Source organism: Macrosteles quadrilineatus, unplaced genomic scaffold (assembly GCF_028750875.1).
Source record: "Macrosteles quadrilineatus isolate MER2022 unplaced genomic scaffold, UCM_ALF_1.0 Scaffold_5__1_contigs__length_97177068, whole genome shotgun sequence".
NCBI lineage: Eukaryota > Metazoa > Arthropoda > Insecta > Hemiptera > Cicadellidae > Macrosteles > Macrosteles quadrilineatus.
This window is the reverse complement of record NW_026542598.1, coordinates 15,879,151-15,891,344: the sequence shown is the minus strand read 5'-3', so window position 1 is coordinate 15,891,344 and position 12,194 is coordinate 15,879,151. Positions and strand designations below refer to the sequence as shown.

Here is a 12,194-nt window from a genome sequence, read left to right as displayed (position 1 = left end):
AATGCAATAACAATTTAAAATTGATTTTGTTTTGTCATTGTTGCCAATTTACTCAAGATTTTTAAAACAACTACAGTTTTCCTTTTGGAAATCATGTCCTGTTCCCACCTGAAAACTAGGAAGAAAATAAAAATTCCATCCCGTCCCAAACTAAAAGTGAAACCCGTCCATCCCTAATTAGTAGCCAGTTTTTGAATTAAAAACTAACATAGTTCATTGAATTTAAAATAATCAAAAATCAAGAGAATATATGTTTTACAAAATTACAAATATTAAAAGTATTTAATCTGTATCCAAGTTATTAAACATCCATCGATGCAAACAAATTTAATCGCCATTTTAAGCAATACTTGTGACTAAGGCCTATAACACTAGATTTAATATTAACCTTCGACAGTTTAGATTTTATAGTTTACTTTTTCACCATGTTAAGAAATACTTTTTTTCTTGGTATTTTGTTTTGACCTGGAGACTAAATGTATGTTTATTTACTGCTATTGTTATTGTAATAGAAATAATGTAATTCCTTCATATATTTTTGTTTACCTTCAGTTAGAAATTATTCATTATTAGAATATTTTGCTGACATTGAATTGCATTATTTTAGACATTTTTGTATATATGCATTTGTGCATTTAATTCTTTTCAACAATTAGTAGAATAAATCATAATTCTACTATTATGAACAACCTTTGTGAGCAGCAAATAAAGTAGGCAATAGTTTGGTTTGATGAGGTTGTATAGCTACATATTTCAACACCATTTAGGTACTTGATATAATGATATGAATATTAAAACCAACATAAATTTATATTTAGCCTATACTTTGTCTAGACAATAGTGTAGTATTTTTGGGCAATAGCAGCTAACTGCTGTTTGCTCAGTTTATTTCTGAGTTAATGCGAAGCAACCTTTCACTAACTCTTTTGTAGGCAAAATAGACAAATATGACAAGGCGTTAAAGCCAGTAACCACAGAGAAGTAAGGTACAGAGGAAACATGCTTATGGGACAACTGTCTGCTTTCAGCTCTAAACTCCTAACGTACAGGGCTTAGAGCCTTCCTCCATCTGAGCGTTGTAGAACATAAGGGTAATGGGGGACTTTGCCCTGGACACCAGCACTAGGTGTCCAGGGCAAAGTCCCCTTATGTGTATCAGGGAGTCAATCCTCTGTCCCTTACTTCTTTGTGCAGTAACATAAAAGAAAATGTAAAGATTAGATTTCATACCTTCTCATTAGCCTCAGCTAATTCCCTTCGGAGATTGTTGTTGGCTTGAGCATAGTATTCGATGCTCAAATTCACCGAAACGTTCTTTGAAAGCTAGAAAAAATATAGTTTGTATTAAACTAATTACCATTTGTAATGAATTTTTATTAAATACTAGACTGAAATTTTCATACATCTACTCGGTTAAACCCAGTAAAGAATAATTTTACCTCAATCTTTAGAGGACTTTTATTACATTTTATGTTATATAAGTGACTGATCTTTCCAAATTTTCTCTAGAAAAGAAGTCTGACCTGATGTAGCCTACAGTTTTTCATGTTTATACATTTTGCTCTACTTTCACATCACCTAGAATAGCCTAAGTCTACTAAACATACATTCACTGTCAATATTTTATTTTATGACACATGAGGTAAGTAGGCCTACAGACTTTAAATTTAAGAAATACATAATAATCATATAAATGTTATGTAGAAAAAAAAGATTATTTTTCAGGAAGACATGAGATAAAATTGGTCAACAAAGATTCTTTTAGTGATTTCCATTAAAAACTAAATTCCCTTTTTCAATTTTTGGACACTTTATTTTCAAAAGATTGTGGTCTCCTCACGACATAATCCCTTTTAGAGCTTGTGCGTTTCCTGGTGGGAGTAGGTGGTTAAGAGTGGCTCAGAACCGGTTTTGTAGGGGCTTCAACCCTACCCAGGCTTCACCAGGAAACGCATGAGCTATAGTTACATTTAACAAAAGGCAATAAATGTACAAAACAGAAGCTCACCGCAGTCTTAATCGCCTTAGCTCTGGTGGCATACTTGAGTGTGTTGTAGGTGTCTTCGTATGAAGCAGTGGTGGGAGCAATGTTGGCAATCATCACTGTGAAGCAATTTCCACCAAGAGAATCTTTCAACAGACGAGTAAGCTTGGAGTCTCGGTAGGGAATGTGACGCAGGCCATCTGCCAAGTTGTTTATACAATTACCTGTAACATATATCAACAAGTATAAATAACCACCAACAAATTATTGGGATACAATTCTTAGATACAATTGGTACCTCACCTAAGTCAGAGGATGGAGAACATGCCTGAAAAAATTGTTTGTCTTGTAGGTCTACTATACTGTATTTTAATTTTTAAGATTAACTCATTTGTGAATTTGTTGTCAGCTATATTTTACAACTTGGTTTTATAGCTTAGTACATTTTGAACACATAACTACTAAACTAGTGAGAAAAATGCTATTATCAACAGATGAGTTAGGTATATGAAGCCGGCAGTATCGGTATCAAGAGTCGATAGGTCTTTTTATTGACACATCTCTATCATAGATGAAAGCTATTTGACTACACATACCAAGTGCTAAAAGGGACTTGTTGATGTTGGAGCCCTCCTTGAACCTTGCCTTGACTCCTCCAGTCGCCGACCCTCTCTCTGACCCGGCCAGGTCAATCATAGACAACTTGCTAATCTTCAGCTCTCCATTGTCTTTTGCTGAACTCTTTACATAAACCTGTTCACACAAATTTGATTCTGTAAAATGGTTATTTAAAAATCCATCCTACTTAAGATTGTATAGCCTAAGTGAAACAAAATACTGTACTTTTCTCTTTCAGTCCAGATAATGCAATACAATGTTTTTATTGTAAAAACATCAATACAGCCACATTGTCGTTCCATATTTCAGTAGAACCTTGATAAGAAGTGTCTCGAGGGAAATAGGAAAATTGAGGTCGTTGTGTTATTGAGGGCTGTGTAAAGAGTTTCTACTGTACAAAAAAATTGCTACTACTTAATGATTACGATGGGACAATTTATAGTAAAAAGTAGTCATAGAACTCATTCATATTTCAGTAGGGCGTGTCTTCAGTTCTTGGCACAGGAGTTGGTGTCTCTCAGCTTGCAGTCATTGTACAACATAACTCAACATGTGTAAAGTGTTATAAGGACACAGGTCTTGATTTCTGAGTGGATTGATTTGCTAAATGTATAAAACTGATCCCACTATGTAGAAGAATGTTCCAAAAAATGCTTACAATATTCAATGTTGTTAGGTCATACAAGCTGGTAACTGACCTGAAAGACAGCATGAGATCGAGAAGACTCAGCGTTGGCGTCAGTAGGGTGTTGAGTTCGGTTGGAGTTGCCCTTCTGTAGCAGCTGGAACAGCTGGTCTGCACACAATATCTTCTCCACCTTCATACCTGCCACCAGCACTCCACCACTAGAGTCATCTCTCAACTGTAGTGATCCTCTCGGGTTGATCAAGTCATGGACATTCTCATTGTAAACCTGCAAGACAATGCATCACAATTATCTGTTGCTCAACACAACGTTTAAAACACAAGTTGGCTCTGGTAAGGTTAGTTAATTTTCATAATTTCAAAAAAAATTTCTAATTAAAAATATTTTATATTTATACAAATAGCTAACCCAACTTGAATTCAAATATGAGTTTAAGCGGCTAACGGATTTTGACCCAACAAATTAGTAAGAAACCCCCTATTTTGACAAACATTATTAAAGAATGAAATAGGTGATTAGACTCATTGAAGTGTCCTCTAATTTGGAAGCCAAACTAAAATAATGGAGAGTTAACTATAACATATTTTTGGTTTGTTTACCTCAAGGTAGGATATGCCAATTTCAATGTTCTTAGTCTCTTTTAGCTGGTCTATTTGGCTGTACAGCTCGGTCATGGTGAGGAAGATGATTCCAGGACCTTGTTTGCTGCCCAACATTGTGTGAGTCTTGCCAGCTCCAGTGGCTCCATACACAAACACTGCAACAGTCCACACATACTGTCACAGAGCTCAGTGATATGTTGGTAAATCAAACAGCTTGATTGACTGTGTTGGCACCAACACATTACGTTGCATACTAACTGAGAGGAGGGATTAAAAAATGTACTGTCTTAAAACAGATATATTAATTTAAATAGTTTTCAGCTGACTTAATTGTTTGTTTGTTTTTGTTTTTGGGTTGTTCATGATTTTGAAATGGAAGTAAAAACTATGTAACATAATGTTAGTTTCATTTTATATTTAAAACTGTTCAATGGCGACGAGGATGAGGAGGAGGAAGGGTGAGAGACACCAGGAGCTAGAAGAAGAAGGTATATTAACACCCAGTCAACCTATTTTCTGTTCTAATTTTGATAAATTTGATGAAGACAATGAGACATGGAGTTCATACATGGTAAGGCTAGACAACTTTTTTGACCTAAACGGAATCACGTCAGAATTAAAGAAAAAGCAATATTTGATCAATTTATTGACACCTAAAGTATTTCACGACCTGAGAATTAATCTAAGCCCATGTGACATTGAGGATAAAAGTTATGACGAAATATGTGAAGCTTTACAATTATTACTGGAACCTAAGGGAAGTATTATTGCAGAAAAACATAAGTTCACTAAACGAATCCAGAATCCGAGTGAATCTGTAGGCAGCTTTGCCAAAGATCTGAAAACCTTAGCCAGTAAATGTGATTTTAAATGTCCAAAATGTAATGCATCAACATCTGACGTTCATCTGCGGCAACAGTTTATTTCGGGCATTCATGATGGAAAATTGCTGTCTAGATTAATTGAAATTCACGAAGATAAAACGTTTAACCAATGTCTTGAAATAGCAAGTAACTTTGAGCAAATCAAAAGTGAAACAACGAAAATCCAAGAATCAAATTTGCAATCAAAAGTTGGAGAACAATTTCAGATTCGAGGGAAGAAAAGCGCTGGATATTTGCAAGGAAAGGGTAGTAAAATATCATGTTTCAGGTGTGGGGGACACCATCACATAAGTGCATGCGAAATTCCAGCAGACATTAAATGTTGGAATTGTGAGAGGAAAGGACATCTCAGCAAAGTTTGTCGGAGAAAGAAACAAAACATGCGACAAGCTGATGACGCTTCGACAGGAAATGAGTATGAAGAGGAAGGTGAGTGTCAAAATCCACCTTTTATGTCAATGTTATCCATTGTGGATAGAAAGAAGAAATGTACTAAATTGTCTAAGCTCTCGGATGATGCATATCAACCCGAAATGGTAAACAGGCCGGGAAAGATTATGTTAGACTGCACCATTGACGATAAGCGTACCTCTTTTGAGTTAGATACTGGTGCTGCGGTCAGTACTATACCGCTGCATCTGTTTAAGAAATTATTTCCAGGTAAGATTCTAAATAGAACAAGAATGCCGTTAAGAACCTATACAGGAGAAATAATTCGCCCAGTAGGGTTTGCGACTGTCGAAATTTGCTATGAAAATCAAATATCTGTGGGCAACCTGTATGTTATTCGGGGGAACGTAGACAGTATTTTTGGAAGGGAGTGGTTAAAGTTGTTCAAAATTGAGCTTCCTTCATTAAACCAGGTATCAGAAGATCAAACAGATCATAAAAAAGACCAGTTTATAGAGAATCTTAAGAGCGAATTTCCTAATGTTTTTTTACCAGGAGTGGGTAAAGTACCGAACTATGAAGCTCATTTGAGTTTGAAACCAAACTCTAAGCCGGTTTACCTGCCACCCCGCCCTGTTCCTTTTGCTTTAAGGGATAAAGTCAATGATGAAATTGACAGGTTAGAAAAGGAGGGAATTCTCTCAAAGTTGACCTACAGTCAATGGGGTACACCTATAGTACCGATAGTTAAACCAAACGGGGATATTCGGCTTTGTGCTGATTACAAAGTATCAGTTAATAAGACCTTGGAACCTGATCATTATCCAATTCCAACATTGGATGACATATTTGCGAGCATGAGTGGCTGTAAGTATTTTTCGACTATTGATATTTCTCAAGCGTATTTAAACATTCCCATGGACAACGAGAGTGCCAGAGTACAGGCCATTAGCACATATAAGGGTGTATATGCTGTCAATAGACTCATGTTCGGAATAAAAAATGCTCCAGCTGAGTGGCAGACCTTCATTAGAGTCAACGTTGAAACCTACCTTTCGCACAGCCCAACAAGGATGTACATCTTTCAAAGGAACCATAAGAGAATTCAAAGAAGGTGAACATGTTTTGGTAAGAGAAATGGTGAAAAATGGCAAAATTGTTTGGAGAAAAGGCGAAATAAAGAAAAGAATTGGAAAGAGTTATGTACTCCGTTGCTGTTGATGACATGCTATGGAGACGGCACATAAATCAACTTCGGAAGATATAGCATCTACAGTATCCTTTGAATTATTTCATGGGGGAAGAGTTTGTACTGTCTTAAAACAGATATATTAATTTAAATAGTTTTCAGCTGACTTAATTGTTTGTTTGTTTTTGTTTTTGGGTTGTTCATGATTTTGAAATGGAAGTAAAAACTATGTAACATAATGTTAGTTTCATTTTATATTTAAAACTGTTCAAAAAATTAAATATCGAAGAGAGATTTAATTTTGCAAATATACAATAACACTTGTTACAAGAAAAGGAAAACTACAAAAAATAAATACAGGAATTCATCAAGTACATTACACATTTTAAAGCTATTATAATAAAAAACTTTTAAAGGTAGGATTGTAAAAATAATTTTATTGTGAATAGTTGTTGTTGCTTCACTCGTCTTTCTCTATATTAGCTATTTTATATCCAGGACTTGACGGGTTTGTTTAACACAGGCTACTCATGAAAGTCCCATTTCCTCAAGGTTGTAAAACTTATTTTCTGTTCCAAAAATTATTTGCTGGTCGAACGCTCAATCACAACTAGGACAATAATAATCTAGGACATTAGAGTGTAGTGTGTGTGTGTGTGTGTTTGTTATCATACTTGACAAGTCCCCTGGATATTAAAGAGCCAGAAAAATGTGAGCAATGTCCACAAAATACTTATCAATGATTCATACAGTCTCAAACTCCTAAAATTAAATGCCTATTTTGTTCAAAATGAACACCAACAAAAGCTAAAACCTAGACATGGCGGACTACCTTATAAATAATATCTAGACATTAAAACATAGTACTTCAATCTACCTGAGCAATTATATCCATCAAGCAACGTTGTGATAATTCCTTTGGTAGTTTCTTGATAAACTTCTTCATTGGTAGAAATCCCACTAAACACTCGGTCAAAAGCAAATTCCATGTCCTTGTTCTGCTTTTTTGCAATATCCCGTGATTTTTGTTTCACACCGTGAAAGAAAAATCCTTCTGATTCTTCTTTAGGATCAAAAATCAATATTCGATCATCAATTACTTTTATTATGTTTCTGCAAAAGATTGGCATAAAATAATGAGAAGGCTTAGGTCTAAGATTACTTAAATATCAAAGTAAAAAGTAAGATAAGTAAACGTATTCTTCCATTAATAATAAATTAACAAAGATAATTAATATGCTTAATGATCTAATATTCGAAATAAAAGCAGTCCCTCTGTATATTTATTCCTCATTTAACTTAAATAAAATAACATTAGATTGAACAAGTTCTAAGGTTTGCTGCTACAGGAAAGAGAAAAAAAAGTGTTATCTTTTTACCAAAATGTTAATAGTATGGAATGAGATAACTTAAATTTGCCAATGATCAAGGTACATCCATAAACAAGCAAACTTCTACAGTACCTACATCAGTTTTCTTTTTTTTCAATAAGACAAACGGGAATCTAAAATGAAAGTTTTTTAATCTTCTCTGTAACGTTTAATTTTAGAGCAACACTTTAATATACAATATTATTTATTTGTTTTTTTTAAGCTCTACTTGATGGCTGTAATAAAAATTGGGCATATCCAAGTTTAAAGGGTAAAACGATGAAATTTTGTACAAACATGTAAATCTAAGGTTATTCAAACGAGTTCACAAATCAGCATAAATGGATTATATGAAAAAGCAGTTTTAAGGTGTAAAACTAGGATCTAGGATTTTTGAGCCTCAAAACATAAAATTTTGCAATTTTGTAAAACCATTTGTAGAGCTTAAAACAATGTAGGTCAAGCAACAAATAACTTTTTTTTTGTTTTGTTGCATGTTTAGTCTATAAAAAGAATATTAAAAAAAAACTACCTACTTCAAATTTCATGATACATTCTTGTGGAGGATAAGTTTAATTAAATTGTTCCAGTTTGCTTACTTTTAAGCTATGGATATCTTATACTAAAAAGCATTTGCAAAACTTATGACAGCTAGCGGAGCCTGACCAGATCATAATTCTGGACCGAAATACACGCGGTTGGTACCAAATGAAAGATATTTTCATGTAGATGTGCAAAATCCCTGTATAAATTAAAATAGGCTCAAAAATAACCACAACAAATTATTTTAAAATTTAAAAAAGATTAATATGGGCTTTATGGGTTTCCATACTAGTGACGAAATATATTATTTAAACAGAAAATCAAAACAAATGGAAGAAATTCTGATCACATGTTTTATTTACAGCGTGGGTTGAAAATAGAAAAATAATAGGGATTTGATGAGAAATAGTTATAACCTTCTCAACTATATCATTGATTTTGAAGTCACGAAGTGACGCAGGTTACTAGTTTTGTTTCAATTAAATTGTCAATTCTAATGTTTTCTAAACAGGAAATAAATTTGACATGTTAAAGGATTAATATTTTAGTGAAAATTGAACTGCAGGTTTGCCGTAGTGGGGGTATTTTAAAGTATTGTGGCACATTACACATAGGGCACACAGATGGTTATTACTAAAAACTGTCTCATGTTAAGTTGAGGCAGACTACCTGACCAGAGAGTAGAGCAGGACAATAACTAGGACGGTCCTTCGACGGACCCTCCCGACCCTCAGAGTAAATCCCATTGACCACGCTTCACTGAATACTTCACTTAAAAGCGTAAATATATTGATTAATTGAAAATATAATCAATTCTTCATATCTGAAAATAATAATGTATTTTAGGTTATAAAAAACAAAATGTTTCATGTTCCTCCCTTGCAAATCGGCCGACTTGAAGTATTAAAACAAACTGCTAAATTGTCTCTTGTAGTACAAAATCAATTTAAAAGTCTGTATTAATAGTGCATCTATCAATATAAATAAAATTAGAGTTTTGTCTGTGGATTGGTCATAATTATATATATTTTGTGTATTTTTAAATTTTATACATTAAAGAAGTGAGATTAATAACCGTGTGGCTTAAATAACGGGTTTGATTAATCGCACGGGCAATATGTAATTGTAAATTAAATCAAATAACTAGCCACCATCCAGGTTGGGAACCGGAGAATCAGTGTGTACAGTATCAAGTTGTACCCTACTCGAGTTTTGATAACGGCGCCAAAAGCCTACAATCGAGGTTTTCACTCATTAACGGCGTTTCGAATGCTGTTGAGTCAAGTAAAAAATCACAACTAAGTTATACTGGGTGATCGCAGATGTCGCTGCTGTCTCGGAAGATCTTTGCGATTTTGCTTTAAACGTAACAATCCAATGTGTCAAATCACATATTTTCCAACGTTTGAGGTTTGAGGGTAAGTTCCCCCAACATCTTTTTTATTTAATTTATATTGATTAATCGCCTGTTGAGCTATTATTTTAAAGCTAAGGGTCAAGTGGAGGTGATAGATTTCTTCCCCTAAAACCGCCTAAATATTATGAACTAATTAATACAGAATATCATTTATTAGTAGGCCTAATTTAAAATTAAACATTGTACTTAGTTATAAGGGGAAAAGTTCTTGTTTTAATACTTAAAGTCGGCCGATTTGCCGACAACATTGATTGTCGGGACGAATATGAAAAGTTTTGTGGTTTTATAACCTTGAATAAATTATTTTCAGATATGACGAATTGATTTACATTTTAAATTAATCAATATATTTTCGCTTTTAAGTGAAGTATTCAGTGAAACGTGGTTAATGGGATTTACTCGAAGGGTAAGGAGGGATGGCCTAGCCAGTGTCCTGTTCCACCCTCTTGGTCAGGTAGGCTGCCTCAACTTAACATGAGCAGCCTTTAAATACTTAAGTAGCCTACGGTATGATTTTTGTTAAAAAAAATATTGTGTTATCCAGTTAGGCATATCCTGAATTTTTGTGCAAGTTAAGTTCCTATATTTACAAATTACTCAATACAACCTATGACTAAATTACCTACCGCATGTTCTGTGAGTTTTCTTGATTATTGAAAGGACGGACTCTCACAAAAACTTTAATGCTTGATGGTTTTTTTGGAGGAAGACTGTTTGTACCACTCCCCATGACCTTCTTCATCTTGGGTTTTGGTAAATGCTTATCATCAAGGGCCCTTTTATTTGACGTAGTGCTTGCCATGGCTACACTTCTAAAAAGATACAGGTACAAATGATTGTTGAGATTATAGCTTAACCCTTTATGAGTGTCTTTGATTCTAAAACACAATCGGTGACACTAAGGAGTTTTTTCCTGGTATTGAAACATTAGACAATATAATTTTAGGCCTACAGCTTACATGATAACTAAAAAAAGATACATAAAACTTGTAACATCAATGAAAGTTGTAGTAAACAAAAGCGGTAAATGAAAGCGGTAGTATACATTAAATCAATAAAACAATTAATTGACATATTATCAAAATATAATGGCAAACAAAAACAATAATACTGTAGGTGACACATTGGAACAACTACACTCCATGAACTTAGTAACATGCTAGTACCCTGAGCGGTGACAAATAGGAGTAGACTCCGTGCTTTGCTACTCTTCGGGGGTAGAGTTCCGCAGAGAACTTGCGATACATTATCGGATAGTATAAATATACTAGAGAAGCTGTGCGGCTCAATGAACCATGACATTATAGTAAGTATGAAATATAATGTCGAGGAAAATGTTATGCTTAAATTCAAGTAATTGGATCTACATTTTAGAGTTGCTTGAAAACTTGTTAGAAACTAATTTTAGATATCTCTATTTGTACGAATTTTCTTCGTAGAGAATTCTGAAAAGTGGGGTGATATCAACCGTTTCATATGCTTCAGTTTTTACCCACAAACTAGGCCTTACCAACTGGACAGCCATAACACTATTGAAAGTTGGTTAACGTATTTTAACGTTTTGTTTGTCAGTCAGAGTAGATGCCCGCATCAGAACATTCTCACGTTGTTCATTGGAGTTTCTCTTAATACCTGTCTTAAAGCTTTGAAAGATGGATTTATTTGTTGTAATGCGTTGGATAACTCTTGCCTAGCCTATATGATTTGGATAGCAATTTTCATTTTCTCTTTTTGAGTAGCGTAGCCTATAGGCCTATTATGTATTTGCCTCGGATCCTGAATCATAAAAATAAACTTGACCGTGTAACTACTCGATAGTTAAATACATAAACACTGATTCCTTCACTTAGCCTATGTTTAAATCTAAAATTACCACTAAAACTTTCAATAGTTTCAATAGCAAATGAGTTTTTGAAACTTCTTATTTTTGACTTTGTCTGGATTGCGTTGGTGAATTCAGTCAAAAAAATGTTTATAAGTTTGTCCGAGGAACTGGCAACATAACCTAGAAGTAAACAATCCATTTGCGTTTTTTTCTCAATTGAAGTAGAGCGAGTAATACAAATGTTTAAAACAATAAAAACATAAGGTCCGCCGAGATTTGGTATAATCAAAATACTTGAACTTATCATAGCCAAGGCATTATTATAGTTTTACTAAATGTTTTGAAATATCTCAACCTGTCAGTGTCGGATGTCTTGCATGCAGTGATTTAGACTTGAAATGTTTATTTACGTTATTTGATCAGCTGAAACATGTGAATTAAATTAAAATTAATCAAAAACAAACAAATATTTACTTCTTAAATCCAAGTGATTTGTTTTTATTTCATCCATGACGTAAAAACAACAAACAAACTTGATCAGGTGCTTTCTGCGATAAATAACCCCGGAGATGAAATCAGATTAAGTTATTCACATTAAAGTTTAAACAACAACAACTAAAAGTAGGCCTAAGTACCGCATGGATTCTTTAGCTTTTATATTTCTTCATTCACGACATGGTGTTCATTTTAACATGAACATGTTGTGTCGAATTTGTTACTGACAG

The 12,194-nt window shown here is 34.0% G+C and overlaps 1 protein-coding gene across 3 annotated transcripts in view; it reads right to left on the bottom strand.

Moving 5' to 3' along the window:
* The window catches only part of LOC128995312 (kinesin-like protein KIF18A), a 45,075-nt gene that overhangs the window by 30,483 nt on the left and 2,398 nt on the right, over nt 1–12,194 (bottom strand). For all 3 annotated transcript variants that reach the window (XM_054420290.1, XM_054420289.1, XM_054420291.1), the window contains exons 2-8: nt 10,271–10,456; nt 7,192–7,427; nt 3,849–4,006; nt 3,301–3,516; nt 2,581–2,737; nt 2,009–2,208; nt 1,231–1,323 (exon numbers count right to left, since the gene is read on the bottom strand). In XM_054420290.1, the coding sequence (XP_054276265.1) occupies nt 1,231–1,323; nt 2,009–2,208; nt 2,581–2,737; nt 3,301–3,516; nt 3,849–4,006; nt 7,192–7,427; nt 10,271–10,446 (1,236 nt within the window). In that variant the 5' untranslated portion in view covers nt 10,447–10,456. The remainder of the gene's footprint in view (nt 1–1,230; nt 1,324–2,008; nt 2,209–2,580; nt 2,738–3,300; nt 3,517–3,848; nt 4,007–7,191; nt 7,428–10,270; nt 10,457–12,194) is intronic.